At 41.0% G+C, this 26,000-nt stretch overlaps 1 protein-coding gene across 1 annotated transcript in view; it reads right to left on the bottom strand.

The window, feature by feature from the left end:
- REV3L (REV3 like, DNA directed polymerase zeta catalytic subunit) overlaps positions 1-26,000 on the bottom strand; it is a 247,979-nt gene that overhangs the window by 77,166 nt on the left and 144,813 nt on the right. The window contains 8 exon segments of the mRNA XM_037894643.2: positions 1,047-1,239; positions 7,124-7,249; positions 8,151-8,233; positions 8,869-9,842; positions 11,334-15,540; positions 20,879-21,021; positions 21,658-21,895; positions 25,716-25,841. Coding sequence (XP_037750571.1) covers positions 1,047-1,239; positions 7,124-7,249; positions 8,151-8,233; positions 8,869-9,842; positions 11,334-15,540; positions 20,879-21,021; positions 21,658-21,895; positions 25,716-25,841 — 6,090 coding nt within the window.

Here is a 26,000-nt window from a genome sequence, read left to right on the forward strand (position 1 = left end):
ATGCCACTTTTTTTTTTTAATTCCCCAGAATAAATCTTAAAAGAAACAGGACTTTTTTTAATAGTCTAAACCAGTGGTACTCAACCTTTAACAGCTGGAGAGCCACTTCACCATTAAATGGAGTTGCAGAGCACCTTAAAATCAAGTACCGACATTGTGATCTTTGTGTCATGATGTTTCCTCAATGTCTGATGATGATGCAGTGTCACATCATCATCATATATTGACACATCATGACACGACCCACCATCCCCTTTCCCAGCAGCACACTCTCTCTCTCTCCATCCCCTCCTGGCTGCTGGGAAGAAGGAGTGGTGGTCTCTCCCCATTCTACCCCCCGGCTGCTGGGTGGGAGGTGATCTCTACTCTTACCTGTGGGGGAATCCCAGCAGCTCCTTTTCTTTCCCCCTTTGGGAGGGGGAACTTCAGCGACTCCCACACTGCCGGTCCATTTGCTCAGTGCTCCCCGCGCTGCCTGATAGAGTGGAGCGCCGATCAGATGCCTACATTGCGAGAGCCGCCTGTAGGGCCATGAAGAGCCACATCCGGCTCTAGAGCCACAGGTTGAGTATCACTGGTCTAAACAAAGCCAAAAAGGTACAATACAATAAGGGCCCCTGTTTAGATCCTAAAAGGATCAGATAAAACCACAAATATAACCCTTAAGTAAAATATTAAACATACTGTCTTGATTTAACATTTTCTATTTGTAGCTAGCCAGCAATTTCAGCAGGAGACTAAGGCAAATTTTCCTCTTTACACCTCTAGAACACTGCAGGAGCTTGCTCAGGACTACACAAACACAGGTCTACTGCATACATGTATCACATCTGTGGTTTACAACCTATGCGATGGTTCATAGGAAGATATAAGCAGGAAAACTCTACCTATGCTTAATATGGCCTTTCATCCAATACTCACAAGAGAAAATTAAATGAGTTAAAACAATACTATAGAACCATATTTGATCATGGCTTGCTAATGCTTCATTTTTACAAGATACAGATTTTGGCAAAGTACTCTTAAGAAAAAAAATAAATAGGAACCTTGGCTTGAGATTGTTCTGTCTTTATCAATCACTATAGCACCAGTGATTTCTCTTTTATCAGTATTTGGCAGTGCTGTGTCAGATGAGATGCAGAAGAATAAAGCACAGATAGGATCAAATTCAGGGTCTGGCTCCAAGTCTCGTCTGGTTCGAGCATGTAACTCCATACTGATGAGTGTAAGGTTTTGGACCTACATCAAAGAAAACCCAAGTACAAGTTTATATTTTGTGGCTCTTTTCAAACAACTAAATTTCGCACAGTTTTGAAAGAAGCAGATTATTCATATAAATGAAATCATTATAAGCAAGGATCCAATACATTTATATAAAACTACTAACACATAAGAGGTAAAAAACAGCTGACTAAGCCTACATTTTTAGAATCTGTTTTTAAAAAAATATTAATTGTTTTGTGCAAGGTTACCAGTAGACAACCGTATTTTTAAGTAAACCAACTTGGAATAATTTTTACATATTGAATGTTTGTTTTCTAATGGGTACTGTTCTCCTGGTCCTTTAAATCTTGATTAAACATTTCAAATGGCAGCACCAAGAACATGAAAATTACATAATCCATAATATTAAATTATAACACTTTTCACTTCCATACCATTTTTCATCAGAGAATCCAAACTGCTTTACAAATCATATTGAATTTAGCCTCAATATTTGTGTGCAACAAAGTACCACCTCAGCTCCATTTTTTACAGATGGGGAAACAGGCATAGAGAGATTAAATGATTTGGAAAAAATTCACAGAGAAGTTCTGAGAGTCTTAAACAAAATACCCGGGACCACAAGAACATCTTTCCATTTAGTTGGTCAATGGACATACAAAGATTTGGTAATTCTACACTATAACATGAATTTAGGGTTATTCCATTTTTTGTATTTTCCATTTTCTCTGCAAAATGACATTTTCATTTTGAAAAAAGCAATGTGGGTATTTGTTAATACATTCCTTGCTTATCCCATATAGGTGGGAATCTAGCTTTTAAAAAAGAAAACAAAGCTTAGAAGTTTTAAGGAAGAAACGAAATCCTGTTTTTTTTTTTTTTCTAGAATGCACAATAGTTAGCATCCCTTGTTGCACAGGGAGTGCCCACGTGGGGAAGAATATGAGAAGACACAGGTAGTAGTACTCCTTTGTTTTATAACGGAAGGTCATTTCAAGCAGTACAAAAGTCAGTTTGCTTGTTTGTAGATTATGGGGATAAAAAACTGAGTATGGAAGAATCAGAGGACTGGAGTTGAAGTGAATCTAGCAGTTATGCAAAGATCAGGACAAGGAAGCAGCAGAGTACTGGACACAAGAGGGACAAGGAAGTAGCAAAAGGTTGGAGGTGGGTGAGAAGAGGGAAAGCTCCAAACACAGTTCTTCCTCTCTTTTCTCAATGTCTTTGAAATTAATGCATCATGCTTCTTAGTACTTATATACAATAGTTTGGCATGGCTTGGCATGATATATAAATCCGGACTAAGCAGATACAGCTACAGTATCAGTCTGTCAACAGATTCAGGAAAACAGTACATTTGGAATATTTTCCTCCAAACCAAAAAATTACTTTCTAAAAGTGAAAGTTAAAATTAAGCTGAAACTGACTGTGGTTCTACCAGTCATCAAGACAGTGCACTATATTGCTCAGGGGTCCGGCTACCTCCTGAGTCCTACCTCATGCATCATCAGTTAACAAAGTGGAAGTACTGGGCTTTTTCAGTAAGAAAGTTAAACAATTTACTGAATCAAAATGGATTGTTGAGTTTTTTGGTAACACTTTTTGTGCAGTATTAAGTATCTAGCCCTTCTGGTTATGATCCTTCTAAATTTGAAATAAAACAGTTCTGGCTTTCTGAGTAATGACAATCTAAATATCAAGTTCAGCCTAAATAGATAATTAGAGTAATTTAGCATCCACCAAATGTGTTTTATGTATTGTCTGATAAGTTTCAAAAGTTATTCCCATCAAAATAAGACACATGATCTGAAGGTGCAAATAACTGAATATTTGATTTTTTTGTTCTTCTTTAGAGCTCAACATAGGAGTTAAAGAGAACAAAACCCAGAAGATTATCGGGAGTTTAGAAGCTCTATTGGTGAAGATCTTGGTGACAGGACTGTACATTTTCCAAAAGTTTCCACAGAATTTATCAGAGTTTTTGGCAGATTTCTAGTGGCTCAGAATCACCAGAAGAAGTTATATAGTAAAAGCTCTTTTATCTGGCACTTCACTAACTGGCAAACTTTATAAATCAGCATTTCTGATCTGCACTGAAAGTCCAGTTTATAGTGCGGTTGGTGTGGGGCTGGCAGGGGGCAGGGGAGGGGCTGTGGGGCGTGCTCGGGGAGGGAGTTTGGGTCCGGGAGGGGGCTTGTGGCCAGGCAGCTCTGCAGGCACGCTGCCTCCGTCCCCCCCTCCGAGGGCTGACTCTGCGGCTCCCAGCCCATTGGCTGGGAACTGTGGCCAATGGGAGCTGCAGGGATCGGCGCCTGCCGATGGAGGCAGCGTGCCTGCTTGCAGAGCCGCCTGGCTGCGCCTCTGCCAGGAGCACCAGGGATGGGGAGCTACTTGCAAGGAGCCCCCAGAGGTGAGCGCGACCCCCCCGTCTGGCACCCCAAGCCTCTCCTGTGCCCCAATCCCCGTCCCGGACCCAAACTCCCTCCCAGAACCTGTGCCCCACAGCCCCTCCTATGCCCCTGCCCCGCATCCTCCCCCAGCATTCTAAACCCCTCCCTCTAAGTTAACTGGCATTTTCAATTTACCGGCAACCCCTGTTCCCCCAGCATGCCGGTTAAAAAAGCTTCTACTGTATAGATAAAGACAAGTTACTCCTCATATGGTCATAAATTTTAAGACCAGAATGGGCTATTATGATCATCTAGTCTAACATTCTGTATAACTAGGGCCCTACCAAATTCACAGTCCATTTTGGTCAATTTCACGGTCATAGGATTTTAAAAATAATAAATTTAATGATTTCAGCTATTTAGATCTCACATTTGTAATTGTAATTGTAGGGGTCCTCACCCAAAAAGAAGTTGGGGGGGGGTCACAAGGTTATTGTAGGCAGGGTTGCGGTGCTGCTACCCTTACTTCTGCACTGCTGTTGGCAGTGGTGCTGCCTTCAGAGCTGGGCAGTTGGAGAGTGTCGGCTGCTGGCTGGGAGCCCAGCTCTGAAGGCAGAGCCGCCGCCAGCAGCAGCACAGAAGTAAGGATGGCATGGTGTGGTATTATCACCCTTACTTTTGTGCTGCTGCCTGCAGAGCTGGGCCCTCAGTAAGCAGTCACCACTGTCCGGCTGCCCAGCTCTGAAGGCAGTAGTACAGAAGTAAGGGTGGCATGGTATGGTCTTGCCACCCTTACTTCTGTGCTGGTGCTGGCGGTGCGCTGCCTTCAGAGCTGGGCGCCTGGCCAACAGCCACCGCTCTCTGGCAGCCCAGCTCTGAAGGCAGTGCAGAAGTAAGAGTGGCAATACTGTGAGCCCCCTATCTTGTGACCACCCCCCCACAACTTCCTTTTGGGTCAGGATCTCCAATTTGAGAAACGCTGGCCTCTCCCATGAAATCCATATAGTACAGGGTAAAAGCACACAAAAGACCAGATTTCACGGTCTGTGTATTTCATGGTCACGGCATTTTTCATGGCCGTGTATTTGGTAGGGCCCTATGTATAACACGGGCCACTGAATTTTACTCAATAATTTCTGCATCATTCCCATAACTTCTGATTGAACTAGAGCATGATGAAAGGAGGAATCTTTAATGGTTAAGTGCCCCTGAATTAGGGTTTCTCAATCGTTAATAGGGAGCAATAGTTCGTTTAATTTTGACACAATATTTTTAGGGTATATTAAGCTTCAAACTTTTTAGACTAAAAATTAAGCAGTCATTATCAGCATGAGAGAAAGCACAAAGGTGTTTATTTGAAAATTTAATAAGTGGGTGATGGAAGCTGTATTAATGGGTTAATCAGAGGCAAGTGTCGACAGCTCAAGAGCAAATGGGATGATAGGGAGGGTGGCGATTGACTATGAAGGCCCGTGAAAGTGAATACAAGCAGCTTACGTCTGATGCAATGGGGGGAGCAATAAAGGAATGCAAAGAGAGGGATGATATGGTCAAAGTGACAAGCTAGGAAAACGGTCTTTGCATTAGAATTCTGAATGGAGATGAGCAGAGCAAGTCTGCATTTGTCAAGGCCAGATAGTAGGATGTTGCATTAATCAAGATGCAAGACAAGAGCCTGGATGAGAGTTTTACTTTGTGGATAGATAGGAAAGGCTATACTTGGAGATGTTATGCAGAAAGAATTGACAAGATTTAGACATAGCCAGGATGTAAGGACCTAGAGAGAGATCTAAATTGAAGATTACGTCCAGGTTACAGGCCTGAGTGACAGGCAGAATGGTGGTGTGGTCCACAGTAATCAAGAAAAGAGTTAGTGGGAGGACTTGGCAGGGAAGATAAAGAGTCTTTGTTTTAGCTGTGTTGATTTTGAACTGATGGCTGGACATCCACGAGGAAATGTGACACAGACCGAGATTTTAGTTCCGACAGGAGACAGGTCTGGAGTAGAGAGGTAGATCTGTGAGCCATCAGCATACAGACAGTACTTGAAGTTGTGTTTAGAGAAGAGATTACTATGAGATACCGTGGCAAGGGAGAAGAGAAGGGGACCAAAGACAGAGCCCAGTAGAACCGCACAGAAAAGTTGGAGGGTGAATGAGGAGGCTATTCTGAAGGACATGCTGAAGGAGTGATAACATTTCAGCTTAAGTGATCATTCAAAAGCATTTTGGCCCAAATTACGGTAACACTTAAGCACTTTAACTTCATGAGGACTACTCACTTGCTTAAAGTTAAGTACGAAGGAGTGATGGACCTGGGGATGGGGGTTGGGGGCATACAGCGCTCCTGCAGTAGAAATATTGTGTAAGCTGATCCAGGTTTTTGGACCCACATGTCACACTCCTACACATTCTGGGAAGCAATGTTCCCTGTAAACTGCATACACACACAGAGGGCAGAAGGAAGAGCAAGACATGGAGGGGCTAGAGTGGCTGCTGCAGTGTCTGGGATCAGGGTGGGAAGCAGGTAGGAACTGCGGTGATTGGGTCAGGGCCGGGAGCAGCTACCCACAGCAGCTGGCGAGAGACACGTGAACAACTAGAACCCTGCACCACTCTGAGTCTTGAGCTGTTCCTCTCCACCCTGTCCACACAAGTCTCCCCATATACAGCATCCACTCCACTCCCATTCCTATGTCTCCACCTCCTGCCCCCATTCAAAGTAAACTTCTGACACCTCTGTGTGCATGTGCTTACATGCTATGCTGAATAGGGATCTTTACCCTTTCCTTCGCAGTAAGGGCAATAGCAAAAATAAAAATTCAACAGAGGAGTGTGGCCTAATGGTTAACAGAAAGGATTGAGAGTCAGGTTATGGGTATTGTATTCCTGGTTCTAGAACTGCCATCCTTTGTAATCTTGGACTAGCCATAAAAGGGAGACAGTTAACGTAAAAAAAAAAAAGTCTGATTTTTTTTTCGTGTTATCGCAACACCTAAGATTATAGTAACTGATAGGTTAAACTATTGCCTTTACCCTCTTTTGAGTTTGTTTACTTTGTACATTTGACAGCACTTTGTGTATTTTCTTTCAGTTTCTCATAAAGCAATAGATAAGAGGAAAAACAGTTTAAAAACCATTAAAAATACCCAAATTAGTAATGGTTTAGGGGTTTATGGAGTATCTAAAACTACTTTTAACTCGTTAGATTTCAAGTTAATAGGAGTCCTTTGAACAACTATAGTTTAGTTTCCTCTATTGGGAAATGGGAATAATACTTACTTTGCCAAAAAAGATGTTGTGAGACTTAGTTCAATGCTGTTAGGAGGAAAGAACTTTGAGAGTCTCAGACAGAAGTTACTATAGAAGCTTTATTAAAAATTAGAAATACCAAACCTTGATTAACAAGGATAGAATTCAACAATATTTTTCCCTTCAAATTCCTCCTTCCTTAAATAAAAGTATAAAGCATGGATAAAGTTATGCATGTTTGGTGTTGCAGCAAGTTACCTCATGTAAAGCTTTTGCATCCTGCAGGTTTTGCACACTGACTTTAAAACCATAAGAGTTGTTTAAAGATGGTCCTTCAATCTGAGAAGTTTCTTTCTTTGGGGCACTGAGAGCAGCAAACTGATTCTATTGAAAGAAATATATGCAGCAAAAAGATGAAAATCTGTAGATTAGTATATTTATGTTTCATTCTTCAGGTGACTGTTTTCCTATTTAACAACCTAAAGTTAAAAGCTCCTCTACAACAGTTATAAGGAAACTTTCACTGAGCCTTTGTCTACACAATGAGTTAGGGTACATCTACACAGCAGAAAAACAAAACCAAACCAAACCCCACAGCAGCAAGTCTCAGAGCCTGAGTCAACTGACTTGGGCTTGTACCACAGGGTAACCGTAGATGTTTGGGCTCAGGCTGGAACCCAGGTAATAAGACCCCGGCAGGGTCTCAGTACCAGGGTTCCAGACCGAGCCCAAAATGTCTACATGGCTATTTTTAGCCCCATAGCACGGGCAGCTAGTTGACCTGAGCTCTGAGACTCACTGACAGTTACTATTATTATTATTTTTTTTTTTTGCTGTGGAGACATACTCTTACTGTGTGTGAAATGATCAATTTTTTACAAAAAAAATCATAACATGAATAAAGACAGACATTTTAGGATTTGATGTGATCAAATAACATATGCTTATCATTTTGCTCTCATTTTTCCTTTTGTATTTGTAGCTTTATAATTCCCATTTAGTTACCATGATTACTGTCTATTGTGTGTGTTTATTACACATGCGCACACACAGATAAGAATAATTTCCCAGATCACAACAGCAAAAACAAAATGAAAGCCCATAAAAAAGAGAGATTTATCACAGACTCAACAAATTCCAAAAATTGAAAAGGTCAAAATGTAAGTACAAGTGAGATAAAGGTACTTGTTTATCTTGACACATGGACTATTTTTGCATCTGAACTTGAATGCGCACTTAAATGTAATTTAATAAACCTGAATCTTTGTTTCCAATTCTTATTTACCTTCACTTGTGTTGTTAAAAGTACTCTTCGAAGAGTGTCAGAGTTACTTCCTCTTCTGTGATTCAATTTCTGCATCTTTGGTTCTGCAAAAACATAGAACAAATGCAAATGTTATTTACTTTCCCCCAAATATTCTAAGAAAACTGAATTACCTACCAGGAAACAGAAAATTCTTCTATCTATTATAACATGCACAAATTGATCACCTCCAGTCCTAAGAACAGCTTTGATAGCCTAGTGTGTTTTACAGACTATATGGCACTGTATAATAAGACAAAAACACATAGTTATCTTGGACAGTCTTAAAATTTAAGATATTTAATATTTATATTCTAATTTCAAAGTAAGTATGTGTTTGAAACATACCAGTGACTTAAGTAAAAAAGACTTAATGACTCAAAAATACTCAACATTTAATTTCAGTTATGTTGTTCATGTTTTAACCATCACTTTAGAATTCATATTCTAGCCACTGTACCACAATTTTTAAGGTGTTCTGACACTCAAATCTTAATTAATAATTGAATAATTACTTTCACTGGATAAACACTTGTGAAATAGATCCCTTTCAAAAATAAAAACATGTTTAACTTGCCCTTCCTGAAGACAGAGGGTTATTTTTCAATTATTTCAAAGTATATTAAACTCTTTTCCTATTATTTGCGGGAAATGTTTTTGTACCTCTTCTTGTTGTACCTGGCTTAATTAATAAATTTACCTGTTGATAAAGGGGTAAAATCAAGTGCTTCAGCTATTCTTTCTTGACATTTTCTCTGTACAATGGGTGTGCTATGAAGGCAAACTGATTCGGAATTTCCAGAACCTTCTCTGACCAGAAGTGGAGATGTGCTGAAGGATGCCCGACCTTCATCTTTGACATGTTTCTGTACATTCCCACTGGGTGCTGTGTCATTTTCTTCCACAGGTGATGAAATTATGTTCTGACTCTGCCAGTCTGCATCTTCTAAACTAGATGGTTTGGAATCTGGGGATGCTGCTTGTTGCCAAGGAGGAAGCACTGGTGAATCTGGTGAACTATAATTGACATAATAATCATCATCCTCTTCTTCTTTATCAAGTTCTATTGCTGAAGGAGCAAGCAGCAATGTCCCGCTTTCAGGTGGAGTTTTACTGGGTTCTATGGTATTTGTAGAAATCTGTACAGTATTAATATATTTATCACAAGTTTCCTTGGTCTGTGTTGGTGTAGGATCTGCCTGTGAAACAGGAGCATCTTTTGTAGGCACAATAGGTATGCTGTCTTGCAGGCTAGGTAAACTGAAATTCTTAGCTGCTTTTACCACTTCAGTAGGCTGATCTTCAGGCAATGCTATGGATCTGAAATTCTCTGCTGCTTTCTCAGTGTCAACAGGCTGATCCTTAGGCAACTTCTTGACATGCTCATACTCTTCTTTGGCATGAAGCCACATCTGAACCTGTTGGCGACTCGGTGCGCATTTACACGGCATGATGACTATTTTTTTATCTTCGCTAGTTTTATGGCTATTAGTTTCTCCTTTGCCAGCAATGGAATGACAATTACGTGGTGGTGAACCTGGTCTAGGACTTTGTGTCATTGCTGAAAATGCAGTCTTCCAGAGGCGTAGTCCTTCCAATGAGAAATCTCCCTCAAACTCAGGCAGATCATTTGGAAGTCTAGTTTCTACTGTGAGAAGCCGTCCTCCAATCTCCCTGTAAAGAGAATATTTTAAGCTATTACTCTGCCCTAAATTGGAAACCTACTGAGAGTAACTCCTTTCTTTCTTTCTAGTAGAGGGATGGGAGTTTCTGAATCACTCTTAGTGCCCCAAGGATCTCTTCCAAATGCTACCTGCTTTACCTTTTATCTTCCACACTAAATATCCTAGGACAATCATCAATTTTTCAAAAGAGGAGTGATTTAGTTCCATCCAAACTCTATCAAACGCTCTCCTGAATCGGCAAGAGAAATCACTAAAGGAAATCACTTTTCCCTCAGAGACAGACTGTGCCATTTCCACACAGCTCTCAACTCCTATTAGTTCAAGAATGTGGGAACAAACTGGAGTCTCTAGCATCATGGAGAGTAGTTCAGTACAGTATTATTAAACTACTGGAAAGGCCATTTTTCACACTCAAACAAAATTAAATTTTAACGGTCAGTAATAATATATTTGCAAAGACAGTAGCTTGGTGTTTTGGAGTAGAACTTATTAGAACATGATGTAGCTGGGGATTTAGTTGGGGATTGGTCCTGCTTTGAGCAGGGGGTTGGACTAGATGACCTCCTGAGGTCCCTTCCAACCCTGATATTCTATGATTCTAGTTTCAGAAAGGAAGCAGAAATCCCATTTGGTTAAAGAATCACAGCTGAAGGACCACTCAACTTTCTGATCCTGATGTAAAATGCCAATGAATTTCTGGAAGAAGCAGCTGTTAGTACATTTAGTACACAATTAGTAAAGGTAACACATGTACAATTTCAGCATTGTGAGGAAGCATCATTTAGTACACTGTGAATATATGACCAGTTTCACTACTTGCATACATCATAGCATGGTCAACAATTGTCATCAATTAAAGGTTTGGGTATCTATGCACCTGTCAGAATTACAAGCAGTCCTCAAGATGAAAACCAGGAAGAGTCCTCATGGCTCTAATCTCTAGAACAGGAATGGACAACAGGCGGACCGCGGGCCAAACATGGACCACCAGACGCTTTTGAATGGACTGCAAAATCTTTTTATTTACTTTATTATCTTTATTGCTATTGTGGTGTGAAAAATGTTTCTCTGGAGTCTGGACCTTGACTATACCTTGACCAAGAAATTTGGACCTTGACGAAAAATAATTGACTATTCCTGTTCTAGAGCAAATCACATGGTCAGATGTCTTCCTTCACCCAAGGAGAAGGTAGTCAGCTCATTCCTCCTTTGATCATCTTTAGGGACAACAAAATTGGCATGTGGCATTAAAGTGGATAACGGTAAGGGAAGGACAATTATTCTATTTTATTTAACTACAGAGTTAAAACAAAAGCCGTGGAATTTAAGTTTATCACTTCAAATCTTTTACATCGGAGAGTGAAAAATTCCTATATATAGCTAAAATTAGCTTTAGGAATACATGTAATTAGATTTAACAGAATTACAAATATACATACATATAGAAATGCCTTATAATAGAAGTGTACAGACAAATTACCTTGGCTTTTCTGGTGCATCAGAAGGATTGCTGCAAAATGGTTCTTGGTAAATTGTTTCTGCAAGGTCATGATCTAGCAAAGTTGCCATGATTTCTTCACGACTTGGTGGTGACATGAGAGGTTTAAGAATGTGAGCAGTACGAGGCGTAAAACTTCCATTCTTTGACTGTGAGGGAGAACTGGTTGATCGTGGTGAACTGTCTGGAGTTGGAGTTAATCCTTCATTGTTTCTTGAAACATACAACTCTAAATCCTCAGAAGCTGCATCCACGAGTTCACCATCCGGAGAAGACAATACGGAAGTAAAAGAGGTATTAATTGAACCAAGTGGCTGACATGGTTCAAAAGTGGTTTCTTTTCTAGTGCAGCTTTGAATGAAGTCTGAACAGCTTGACTGTGGAAGGCTAAGAAATACCTCTTTATTTACTGGATTTCTATTCAACTTGAACTTCTCATTTACATAGTCCCCTGCCTGTTGCGTACAGAAAATATCTACTGATGAGCTAGTTCGAGACGCTGAAGGATGAACATTGTTTCTCCACTGACCATGGCGATGGTTCTCATTGTTATTCATAGAGGTTTTCTCAAAAAGTTCAGGACTTAGAGCACCAGATGTTATCCATGTACTTGGGTCTGAAGAGCGATGTTTTTCTTCCTCAGATTTTTGGCTGTTATGACCGAAAAGTTCATTTTCTGCTGTTTGTCCAGGAAAAAGATCCTGAACTGCATCACTCAAAAACTTCTGTGGCAGACTTTGATCTGCTGGGACAAACTGACTTGCAGAGTACAAACTACAAAATCCAGTCTGCCCTATGGTATTAATATCAAAATTGTAATTATGGTCTGGTGACAGGCTGTCTTCAAGTGAGTAACAGCTTTCAAAGCCTGGGTCTGAAAAAAAACCAGGGCTGTCATCAGATATAAAGTGGTCAATCTGATTAGTGTTATGCTGGTTTGAAGAATCCACTTTTAAAGGTTTCGGTGTTTTTTCTTTAGGTTTTGTATTTCTGGGAGCACGAGACTTTCTTGGTGATGTGACTGACTGTGATCTTTTAATTGCTTTATGCTGTTCAGGAGAGCAAGAAATACTTTTGTTTATCTGAGGTGTAACTGATAATGGCTCTTGCAAAATACCTGCATGTTGTGCTTTTTGCTGTCTCTTTTGTAGTAACTCCTTTAGAACAGCTAATCCAGACTGTCCTTCACTGAATGCTGATGGGGTCATTACAGTCCTGTTTTTGCACTGGGAGATAGTTTTTGTTTGTGAGATGGTTTCTGACAAAGACCGATGTTTTATTCTTTCGGGTTTAAAATGAGACATATCAAAAATAAATCCTCCCTGTTTTTGCTCCCATTTTAGCTGTTTCACTGGACTCCTTAAAGAAGTTACAAAACAGTTCTTAGGCAACTGAAGCGATCCATGGCTTTCCTCAGATGATTTAAGTATAGAAGAATAAGAATCTGCATGTTTTGATGCTTCTGGTAAGCATACAATCTGCTGCTGATTATTGTCTTTACAATGCAAAAAATTAGTGGTATGTAACTGATCTGTCTTCATTGTATCTGGAAAGCTATGTGTTTCATTTAATTTTCCAATTGATGACAAGTATCTAGTCTGTGAATTTATCATCTCTTCTGCCTTTGTAGATGTTTTATCTTTAGAGTTACATATATTCTGTGTTACCTGAGATGAGTGGTTAGATGGGTCAAATATATTATTTTGACTCAAACTAGATTCCTTCATTCGAAACACAGCATTTTGACTCTTAGATCTTTGGGAGTTTATTTTTGTTATTTCCCTTCCAGGTATCACAGGAGCAGAAATGACAGACGAATGAAGATTGTCTCTTGGAGTAGACAAACCTTGCAAACCCACAGGCTTATCAGTTTCCAGCAATGGATGAAAATAGCCAGATGAATTTCCTTGTACATCCACTGTTGGGGGGAGCTGTGTTGATAGTAGATGTCCTGTTGAATAGCCAGTTAGAGGAACATCTTTCTGAGTAAGAAGTGGTTGTGAGCTGCCAAAGTTGTGAGTAATTTCAGGCAGATCTTGATGTTTCAGCACAAATTTAATTTCTGCAGTAGAACGAGTATTTCCTTTTTCATCTTTAAATGTCATACGCTTTCTTGATGACATGTTTTCAGCTATTTTTTGTCTCTGTTTTGTCCTAGGTTTCTTCTTTCCATCATTTGCTGTTTTATTAGTCTGATTAATCTTGTTCCTTTTCTTAGTAGCTACCGTAGCAAATTTCTTTTTACATTTCTTAACCTGAGTTTTTGCTCGACTATTTTTTCCTACAATGGAATTAACAGTCTTGCTGATGTACATGTTAGGACCCTTAATAAGTAAAGCTTCTTTGTCTAGTCCATTCATAATTTCTTCTGCTTTTGGATCAGTGGGAGACCAGCAGCGAGGGGGAGATGCATTTACTGGACTTATGCTTCTCTCAGAGAGAAAACCTAATTTAGACATAACGTCACTATAGTGATAGTCACAGTCTTCAGCTTCAGCATTATAAGACGGTGAAGGGGGAGAAAGGATTGCATGAGTTCTTTTTCTGAAAGATAAAGTTCTTTTAATATTTTTACTACTTGTTTTTTGTGGTTTTCCAACTTTTTTCTTAGCTGACTTATGTTTTGCTTTCCTTCTGTGACTTTTCTTTGGTGTCAATGGATAAATAGGATATTTGGTTGCAGGGGAGTCAGGAACGTTTGGCCAAAAGTCCTTTAAAGGTGCAAGCTTTTTATATAGGTTCATCTTTTCTTCTGTAAGTATCACTTGTTCCTCACTAGAGTCTATTTTTCCTATTTTAACAAGCATATTTTTTCTGCCTCTAAATCTATTAATGATAATGTATTTGATAATAACAGGTGGCAGTTTTTTAGAGAGTTTTCTACGTTTTCGAGATTTCTGAGACCCATCCAAACTTTCACCACTTTCTATGGGCTGAGGTAGGCTAATTTTTGAGTTGTGCATGACAAAACTTGATTCACTGTCTTCAGTCTCATAATTTACTTTTCGTTTAGTTCGGAGTGTATATTTATTCCCACATAATCCAAATGACTGCTCTGTTTCCAGGGATCCATCTCTAAATTGGCAATCAATACAATTAGCATTATTTGCAGGCGTTTTGTTTTCAAAAGCACCATGAGGAACTTGAACTAAATCAATAGGTAATGCACTGTCCTTGTCAGGAATGTTACTGCAAGCATCATCTTGTGTATAGCAGCTTTCCTTCATGGATGCAACATCACTGACATCTGCAGGCTCCTGATGATTGCTAAGACCCAATTTCTTTTTATTCAGCTTTAACCTGGATTGTCTGTTGCCCTGCTGTAATTTATACGTCACAGGAGCTAATTTTTGTGGTCGGCTGAGACAATTAGAAAGAACAACACTGGGAAAAAACATATAATGTGCTGCTTGTTGACTGAGGCTTGTTTTTTCTGTCTTATGCTCCTGAAATTCTTCATACCTAATTTTAAGTTTATTAAGGCTACCTTCTTCATCAGTGCTATTTTCAACAGAATGCCCTGCAGTTCGATTCCCTCCTGAGCAAGACACCAATTCACAACTTTCTGTTACCGTTGAAGGGAAAAAGCTATTTATACCTGTGCTGCTGGATTTTTCATTTGCTTCAGAGGGTATTTTATTTTTGGAGAGGCTTAACTCTGAAAAACTGAATGAGTTTTTACTCAACACACTATCACTAATGTGGCAGCTCATATGCATAAAAGAGGCATCATCCTTGTCTACCTTTCTGATGCTGGTGTACTTCCTACTTGGTATCTGTCTGCTCACCGATGAAATATCTTCTTCATATTCAAAAATATTATTTTCACATGAAGAAACTGGAAGAATATCTTTCTTATTACTTTCCTTGTGAGAGTTTTCAGAATGGGCACTATTGCTGAATGATGTTGGACATTTTGCAGTGTAAGTGCTTTCTTTTGTGAGAGAATGGACTGAAAGATCAGGTCTTGCTTCAGCGTTTGGTTGTGAAAGCTCTTCTACTAAATCTTCATTGTTCAAAACATGGGAAGAAAGGGCACTTGTGTGTTTACACTGAAAAGTAATCTTAGCAGAAGATGGGGGTTCTAGCGTAGTAGCGTCTTTGTGAAACATCGAGGTCTTTACGGACATTTTACTTGTTGCAATTATGGAGGAGTGAGTTCGAGAACTTTCATTATTCAAAGGATTGTCTGGAATGGAAGAAAAGCAATTATTTTTACTTTTTCCCCCTCATTTCAAAATATCTATCTTAAGATATTAACCATTTTAAAAATACCTCTATGAAAATAACTCCCATCAAAAATCAAAATCATATTTTATTTATGGGCAAGATTGTTATGACTATGAAAACGGCTATGTTTTAGGCACAGGTATTTTTGGTAAAAGTAATGGACAGGTCACAGGCAGTAAACATAAATTCACGGCCTGTGACCTGTCCATGACTTTTACTATAAATCCTGATTAAATCTTGGGTGCTTTGGGGCAGAGGGCAGCCCAGGGGTGCTGCAGGGGGGGTGGGAGGGGGCGGGTGGAGAGGGTGGGTTTGGCGGGGCTAGTAGGCTCTTAGGTGTAGGGGCGGCCAGGGGGCTCCGTGTGCTGCCCCCACCCCAAGCACTGGCTCCGCAGTTCCTACTTTTTGGGAGTCACAGCCAATGAGAACTTCAGAGGCGGCACCTGAGGATGGAGGCAGCATGCAGAGCGACCTGGCCATGCCTACACATAGGAGCTCAGGGACACGTCACCAATTCCAAGGAGCCTCCCGAGGTAAGCGCTGCCCAGAGCCCTCACCCCTTCACGCACCCCACCCCCCTACCTCAGCCCTCTCCCACACCCAAACTCCTGCTGCTGCTTGGGGGAAAGGGGCACGGTGGCTTGAGACTGCCCCAGCAGCGGCTGGTGTGGCTGGCTCAGGGGCTACCCGAGCTGCTCAGGCATTCCCTGGGTCAGCCGCATCGGTCACTGCAGAAATCACGGAGGTCCCGGAAAGTCACAGAATCCATGATTTCCATGACCTCCAGGACAGACTTGCAGCCTTAACTATGATGCACATGAGCATAGGAGTTGTCATACCAGATCAGATCATTTAAACAACTAGTGCAGCAGCCATTCTGCCAGTCATTCCTAAATACTACACAAATACACGCACGCCAAATTTTTAAACCAAAGGAAGAATTTAGGCTTCTAAATCCACCTATAGATACCTAAATACAAGTGGCCTGATTTTCAGGAGTGCTGACCTACCAATGCCAATGATGTCAAGGGAGCTGTACATGCTCACTACCTTTGAAAATCAGGCTTATTAGGATTAATAAATTTAGCACTAGAAGCTTAATTTCAGATTTTGAGATGTTAGCTATAGTCATTTGCTTTGCTCCTGTTTCAACGTGTATTATTTATTGATCTGTGTCTATCTCCATGCATTTCCATAAATCATGGAAATCCAATGAAGGATTTGTTTGGTTATTATTCAGATAAAAGGATAACAACAGAGATACACATTCCATTCAAGAGAAGAATGCCCAGACACCTCATCAGCTAAATAATTGAAGAGTTTGCCAAAGGGTCATTATTTACTGTTAAGGAATAAATACTAGGCATATAGCCTCTCTCTCATCTGTGATTGTATACTATTACTTTCAAATTTGCAATGCAATGAGGCACTGTCACAACATATTATCATAACCCTTCATGGATTATTTTAAAATATATTTCTAAAATGCAAAACCATTCCAGAAAATATATTTTTTAAAACAGTGTTTAAAAACCAAATTCTTGCCTTATTGAGCACATGCAAATTGCATTAATTTTATAGAGATTTGTGCACATGCATAAGAGGGCAAAATTTTCACCCTAGGGAGGTAATTAATAAGAATTTCATGCTAACCAGCTAGATTTCAGACTAAGAAATACGGTGTTGTAGAGTTTGAATTTAATCTGCAATTTCAAGTTTGTAGTCCATTTAGTACAATTAATACAGTGTCTCAAAACTATATTAAAAAATATAATGATGTAACCATGTTACAATTTTCTGGTGCAAGTGTTGGAGGAACCAAGTAGGGGCAGAGCTCTTCTTGACCGCTGCTCACAAATGTAAGAATTAGTAGGGGAAGCAAAAGTGGATGGGAACCTGGGAGGCAGCGACCATGAGATGGTCAAGTTCAGGATCCTGAAACAAGGAAGAAAGGAGAGCACCAGAATACGGACCCTGGACTTCAGGAAAGCAGACTTTGACTCCCTCAGGGAGCTGATGGGCAAGATCCCCTGGGAGAATAACATGAGGGGGAAAGGAATCCAGGAGAGATGGCTGTATTTTAAAGAATCCTTATTGAGGTTGCAGGAACAAACCATCCCGATGTGTACAAAGAATAGTAAATATGGCAGGCGACCAGCCTGACTTAACAATGAAATCCTTGCTGATCTTAAACACAAAAAAGAAGCTTCACTGGAAGACTGGACAAATGACCAGGGAGAAGTATAAAAATATTGCTCGGGCATGCAGGAGTGAAATCAGGAAGGCCAAATCACACTTGGAATTGCAGCTAGCAAGGGATGTTAAGAGTAACAAGAAGGTTTTCTACAGGTATGTTAGCAACAAGAAGGTCAAGGAAAGTGTGGGCCCCTTACTGAATGGGGGAGGAAACCTAGTGACAGAGGATGTGGAAAAAGCTAATGTACTCAATGCTTTTTTTGCCTCTGTCTTCACAAACAAGGTCAGCTCCCAGACTACTGCACTGGGCAGCACAGCATGGGGAGGAGGTGACCAGCCCTCTGTCAAGTGAGAAAGAAGTGGTTCAGGACTATTTAGAAAAGCTGGACGAGCACAAGTCCATGGGGCCGGATGCACTGCATCCGAGGGTGCTAGAGGAGTTGGCGGATGTGATAGCAGAGCCATTGGCCATTATCTTTGAAAACTCATGGCAATCGGGGGAAGTCCCGGACGACTGGAAAAAGGCTAATGTAGTGCCCATCTTTAGAAAAGGGAAGGAGGAGGATCCTGGGAACTACAGGCCAGTCAGCCTCACCTCAGTCCCTGGAAAAATCATGGAGCAGATCCTCAAGGAATCAATTTTGAAGCATTTAGAGGAGAGAAAAGTGATCAGGAAAAAGTCAGCATGGATTCACCAAGGGCAAGTCATGCCTGACTAACCTGACTGCCTTCTATGATGAGGTAACTGGCTCTGTGGATGAGGAGAAAGCAGTGGACGTGTTATTCTTTGACTTTAGCAGCTTTTGATACGGTCTCCCACAGTATTCTTGCCAGCAAGATAAAGTAGTATGGACTGGATGAATGGACTATAAGGTGAATAGAAAGCTGGCTCGATCCTCGGGCTCAATAGGCAGTGATCAATGGCTCCATGTCTAGCTGGCAGCCGGCATCAAGCGGAGTGCCCCAAGGGTCGGTCCTGGGTCCGGTTTTGTTCAATATCTTCATTAATGATCTGGAGGATGGCGTGGACTGCACCCTCAGCAAGTTTGCAGATAACACTAAACTGGGAGGAGTGGAAGATATGCTGGAGGGTAGGGATAGGATACAGAGGGACCTAGACAATTTAGAGGATTGGGCCAAAAGAAATCTGATGAGGTTCAACAAGGACAAGTGCAGAGTCCTACACTTAGGACGGAAGAATCCCATGCACTGATACAGACTAGGGACCGAGTGGCTAGCCAGCAGTTCTGCAGAAAAGGACCTAGGAGTTACAGTGGACGAGAAGCTGGATATGAATCAACAGTGTGCTCTTGTTGCCAAGAAGGCCAATGGCATTTTGGGATGTATAAGTAGGGGCACTGCCAGCAGATTGAGGGACATGATCATTCCCCTCTATTCGGCATTGGTTAGGCCTGATCTAAGTACGGTGTCCAGTTTTGGGTCCCACACTACAAGAAGGATGTGGAAAAATCGGAAAGAGTCCAGCGGAGGGCAACAAAAATGATTAGGGGGCTGGAGCACATGATTTATGAGGAGAGGCTGAGGGAACTGGGATTGTTTAGTCTGCAGAAGAGAAGAATGAGAGGGGATTTGATAGCTGCTTTCAACTACCTGAAAGGGGGTTCCAAAGAGGATGGATCTAGACTGTTCTCTGTGGTGGCAGATGACAGAACAAGGAGTAATGGTCTCAAGTTGCAGTGGGGGAGGTTTAGGTTGGATATTAGGAAAAACTTTTTCACTAGGAGGGTGGTGAAGCACTGGAATGGGTTAACTAAGGAGGTGGTAGAATCTCCTTCTTAAGAAGTTTTTAAGGTCAGGCTTGACAAAGAGCCCTGGTTGGGATGATTTAGTTGGGGACTGATCCTACTCTGAGCATGGGGTTGGACTAGATGACCTCCTGAGGTCCCTTCCAATCCTGATATTCTATGATTCTATGTTGGTCTCAGAATATGAGAAACACAAGCAGGTGAGGTAATATCTTTTACTGGACCAACTTCTGTTGGTTGAAGGTACAAGGTTTGTGTCACTCTGCTTCCTTCCCCAGACTTGAAGAGCCCTGTATCTTGAAAGCTTGAACCTTCCACCAGTAGAAATTGGTCCAGTAAAAGATATTACCTCACCTACCTTGTCTCTCTCATTAAAGAAAAATGACTACTATTAGAAAAAAACTAAAGCAAATACTTCATCTTAATATTAGGATTCCTTTGCCACAGAACCAAGTATTTGTTCTCTCTCTCTCTCTATTTATATTTCATTACCTTGTTCAATATACTTATATAAAGATAATATAGAGATCACCTTACTAAAAGTAAGTAGAAAATAGTATTTAAATATTCTCTTATCAAAATCACACTACCCACACTATGAATTGAAGTAATTTCAGACCTTTTTTATTTTTGCAGAGGTAATGAGGTAAAGGGAGAATTTTTTCTTTTTTTTTTTTTAAATTCTGAAACTTGAAACTTCTTCCTTGCTAACTTGTTCCTGCTTGCTGTTACACAGTTTTAAACTCATGCAATTTCAGGATATAGATATGCAATATATTGAATGAAATGAAGGCTGAAAGTGAGTTACACTGCATTAATTATGGGTGGTATATAACTGAACAACAGTACATAGGGAGTCTGGATTCTTTCACAAGTTTACTAAATTCAATATACTTAAGGTGAAATCCTGGCAGACTAAATGGTTTCATGAAAATAGTAATTTCTATAGTGTGTATGCATAATAAAAATTTCAAACAAATTTAAAAAAAAATCCCTATGGTAACTGGATGAGCTTTACCCTCTCCCTTAAGATTAATTTAAGACCCTCTTTACTCAGACCAAAAAAAAAAGCAGGGCAGGAGAGGGAAGGTACAGTTGGGAGAACCATAAGCCTTTTATGATTAATCATCTTATAAGCCAATTTACAGTATTTATGGGTCATTTCCTGCAAAGTGCTGAGAGCACATCTTCCCACTGACTTGGGAGTTGAGGGCAGTCAGATCTTCCAGGATTGGTACACTGATCAGGAAACCATTTATGTCCATGCAGTAACTCAATTTTTAAAGGATTTGTTTAAAAGGTGTAATTTTTAAAGTAGTTTTACTATTTACTTACCACCATTTTCATCTGCAGTTCCATCTAACTGAGGTATAGAGAGATTAGCTAGAAGCAAACTGTTACCACTCCATTCCATTTCTTCTTCTGAAGATGAATCCTCCTCTTCAGTTGAGCTTCTATGCATATTTTTGCTCACTGACCTAAAGAAAATTAAACAACCCTGATAAGAGCCGTATATTTTTAGATTGCAAAAAACCTCTGGCTGGAAAGAATTATGGTGGAGGTAAGTGGGAGTCCCTTATCTTAAAGGATCAGCCTACTGCTGGTGGTCCAGAAAAGAAGTGTGCACCATAAGATTTAATCATTGCCCCCAAGGTGAACAGGAACACATGGTGCTATTGTTGGACTGTCGGGTCAGTCTTTACAAATGTATTTCCTAAACATTCACTCCAGGTACATCAAGTGTCAAACCTATACAGCAAGGCTCTAAACTGATTATAATGAAAAGGATGACAGATCAGGAACATAGATACAGGAAAAAGCTACCTTAAAATATGTTCTCGACAGCAAAATTAGAGGCTTGGATACAAAAAACACACATATAAAAGTGATTATCAAGTATCACCACTTTAAAAGCCATATCTAGCCTGAGATCTACCCGGAGCTCCAATGCTCAATGGGAGTCTCTTCTGTAAGTCAGCGGTAGTGTATGAGTATTTAAGTTACTTCATTTAGAGTTGCTCATTCACAGGAGTTGAAAACATGAAGTATTTGGGAAAAAGGACAAATATTTCTTTACAAAAAGGAAAATCCTGTTTTCCATGTCAAATACATACCTTCTTTTTGCCCCATGCTCTTCAATGGTGCTATCCCATCTTTGGGACATTAACAAACTGAGTTCCATCTCTTCCTTTTCAATTTGTGGTTCATTTTCTTCATCATCACTGTTCTGGAGATTTCTATAGCTTCCAAGAGAATTATTTTGAGATAACGTTCTGTGTCCTCCCATTTGATACCCATCATCCTCCAAGCCAGCCAACAGGTTTATCATGGCCTGATCAGAACTACTGTCCACTGCAAAAAAAAGCCCACACGTACATAATTTTTACTACATTTTATTTTACTTGTAAATGAATGTTTAGTTATAGTTTCACAATAAAATAACTTTAAAATACAGTTCCTAACCATTTTTAATCAATTAAGTAGGTAGTGATGGGAGTTGGTGGAGGCACCAGAAACACAGCTCTCTTCATGGCCACCTTATTTTCCATTTCCCTGTTTTACATCAACCTCCCTACCTGTCAGGCTCCAATCCTGACAGCCTTATACCTGTTTCTTACATTTCTTCCTTCATGCTCTGGTTCTACTAAATTCACTCTCATCAATGCTCCTTTCTCTCCAATTCCTTCCACCTCCTCACACTCAGTGAAAAAGGCTCTCTTTCTTCATTGCAGCAGTTGAAGCCATCTTCTTTTGCTCTCTTCTCTTCCTAAGTAACTTTACCTCTCTTGCCTAATCAAATTCCCATGCTGCCAACTCCCACCAACTCCTCTTCACATTCAATTCCCTCCTCAAACACGCTTCTCTGCTTTTCCTCCTATACTCCTCTGCACCCTTCACTGTCCAAGATTTTGCCTACTTTTAAAAAAAAGCAAAATTGAAAGCATCCAGGAAGACTATTCCTCCTCTCCTTCCATCCCAATTCCTTCTTTTTATTCAAAGATCTATTTTCTACTATTTGCCATTAATCCCACAAGCTGTTCCCGATACCATCCTTCTCTCTATCCTTTCATCCCCAGTTTTCCTCCCTCTCAATCTCTAAATTTTCTCAATCCTTGGGCATCTTTGTTTTTGCCTTCAACTAAAGAATCATAAAAATGTAGGGCTGAAAGGAATCTCGAGCGGTCATCTAGTCCAGCCCTCCATAATGTCGCAGGACGAAGTATACTGAGACCATACCTGACAGGTGATTGTCTAACCTGTCCTTAAAAGCCTTCAATGATGGGGATTCTTCAACCTCTCTTGGTAACCCATTTCAAATACTTAACTATCCTTATTGTTAAAAAAGTGCTGCAGATTAAGACCATTGCTTCTTGTACTACCTTTAATGGACATGGAAAACAATTGATCACCATGCTCTCGCTAACAGCTCTTAACATACCTGAAGACTGTTATCAGGTCCCCACTCAGTCTTCTTTTCTCTAGACTATACATACCCAGCTATTTTCCCAGCCTTTCCTCATAGATCAAGTTTTCTAAACTTTTCCTCATTTTTGTTGTTCTCCTCTGAACTCTCTCCAATTTGTTTACATCTTCCTTAAAGTGTGGCACCCAGAACTGGACACAGTACTCCAGCTGAGGCTTCACTAGTGTCAAATACAGTCGAACAATTCCCTTCTATGTCTTAGAAATACACCCCAGAATATTAGGCGTTGTCTACACTGCAGAGTTTTGTCGGCAAAAGGCAGCTTCTGGTGGCAAAACAGTGGAGATGTACACACTGCAATGCTCACTTTTGGTGACAAAACTCTTCAGTTTTGGCGACAAAATAAAACCACCTTGATGAGAGACAGCGTTTTTTACAGCAAAGTTAAAATGACAAAGTGTCAGTGTAAACGCTGCCGTTCATCCCAAAGAGAATGTAAAGGCTCCCCCAGTATCACACAATGCCCGCCACTGCTCTGCTCACTGTTTTGAACTCATCTGCCCTGCAGGCATGTGCCCCTCCCCTTTCAAAGCTCTATGAAGTTCTGACAGCTCAGCATGCTGCTCTGCTCCCAGAACAAAGAGCAAATCATTAATGTGGAATGTTGTTGTCTCCTGCACTAGGCACACAGAGGCAGGCAGGCAGGGGCAGGTCTGTGTGTGTGAGAGACTGCTGTGCTGTGCAGAGCCAGGGAGGGAGGTGAAGGCTGATGTCCGCTGTGTCCCCCTCCCTCTGCCACAGAACTGGTTGCTTTCAGCGGCTGAGACAGCATGCCAACACACACACACTCCCCCAACACACACAGTCACTCCCTGTCACACACTCTGCCCCCACTCACCCCTCCCCACTTCAGCTGAAAAGCGGTTGGCAGTCTAGTAGGATGCCCATGGAACAATGGGATTGAGACACCTGCACCATGTGACAGTGAACCTGCCCCATAAGGCATTGCAAACCCTTCCTAAAGCACCCTGCAGCCAATTGCAGAGTGGGAAATCCACAATGCACTGCTCTCTGTGTCGATGCACGAGCTGCTAGTGTGGATGCACTCTGCTGACACAAGGAGCATAGTGTGGACATGCAACAGTAGTTTAATTAAAGCGCTTTAATTAAAGTGGCATAACTTTTGGCGACAAAACTCTGCAGCGTAGACATAGCCTTAGCCTTTTTTGCAGCTGCACCACTTTTTTGACTCATATTTAGGGCCCTACCAAATTCGTGGCCATGAAAAACGCATCACAGACTGTGAAATCTGGTTTAATCAGAAGTTATGGGAATGATGCAGAAATTACTGGGTAAAATTCTGTGCCCAGTGTTATACATAGGGCCCTACCAAATTCTCAGCCATGAAAAACGCATCACAGACCGTGAAATCTAGTCTTTTGTGTGCTTTTAACCTATACTATACAGATTTCACGGAGGAGACCAGAGTTTCTGAAATTGGGGGCCCTGACCCAAAAGGGAGTTGCAGGGAGTGGGGGGGGGTCGCAAGATTTGGGGCGGGGGGAGAGGGAGAAGGGGCTGAAACGGTATTGCCACCCTTACTTCTGCGCTGCCTTCATGGCTGGGCGACCAGAGAGCAGCAGCTGTTCAGCAGGTGCCCAGCTCTGAAGGCAGCGCCCCGCCAACAGCAGCACAGAAGTAAGGGTGGCAATACTGTACCATGCCATCCTTCCTTCCTTCTGCACAGCTGCTGGCGGCAGTTCTGCCTTCAGAGCTGGGCTCCCAACCAGCAGCCACCGCTATGCAGCTGCCCAGCTCTGAAGGCAGCACCACCACCACCATCGCAGAATTACGGGTAGCAGTACCACAATCCCGCCTACAATAACCTTGTGACAATCCCCCCCCACCCCAACTCCTTTTTGGGTCAGGATCCCTGCAAGTACAATACCTTGAAATTTCAGATTTAAGTAGCTGAAATGATGAAATTTACTATTTTTAAAATCCTATGACCATGAAATTGACAAAAATGGACTCTGAACTTGGTAGGGCCCTACTCATATTCAATTTGTGATCCACTATAACCCCTAGATCCTTTTCAGCAGTACTAACATCTAGCCAGTTATTCCATATTATTTGTAGCTGTGCATTTGATCTCCTTCTTAAGCTCAGTACTTTGCAGATGTCTGTATTGAATTTCATCTTGTTGATTTGTCCTCTAATTTATCAAGATCCTTTTGTATCCACCTATCTTGGGGAAAAAATCTTCCCATCCCCACATACCTCTATGGAGCTGGTTTCTTAAAGCCAGCCTATGAGAGTTCTCTCTCACCCCAAACCCAGAGGAAGAGAGCTGAGAACAGTGGGAGCAATATAGGCAGTGGAGAGAACAGGCCAGCCAGACCCCCTTTCTCTCTGACCCAAATTTTGGGACTCCAGAATCTCCTTAAGCATCCCCACACCTCCTAGAGACATATGGAACAGGAACTCCTCCCAGCACCTCTAGTTGGTTGACCTGGAAGATGACAGCTTGGATTAGAGAGGAAGCAGCAGCAGAGCAGTCTTTACAAACTAGCTGGATTGATGAGAGATTATAGAAGGTGACACTGGAAGGCAACCTTCTAAACTGCAAACTCCTTGGGGCAGGGAGTGTGCCTTCCTCTCGGTTTGATACAGAACTAAATACACTGAGGGAACGCAACAGTTGCCCAGTAGCAAAGAATGTATTATTTATGTCCTGGTTATACTCACTGAAAACTGCAGTCTGATTCAGTCTCTGAGATAGTGGATGAAAACTCTGACTATTTTCCATGATGTTTAAAATCGCTTCTTCATTAATAAGCGCGTCCTCCTCTTTATTAATATCCCTATTAGGTTCTTTAAAAAATTAAACAAAACTTGAAGGAGTAATATACACCAGTGTTTCAATATGAAAGCAAAACAATTTCTAAAAATCAGTTTGTGCTATTAAACATTTAAGTATTTACAAATTATTTTATAAGACTTCTAAAAAAGTTTCTGTGGTTCTATCGACTA

Source organism: Chelonia mydas, chromosome 3, assembly GCF_015237465.2.
Source record: "Chelonia mydas isolate rCheMyd1 chromosome 3, rCheMyd1.pri.v2, whole genome shotgun sequence".
NCBI classification, from domain to species: Eukaryota; Metazoa; Chordata; order Testudines; family Cheloniidae; genus Chelonia; species Chelonia mydas.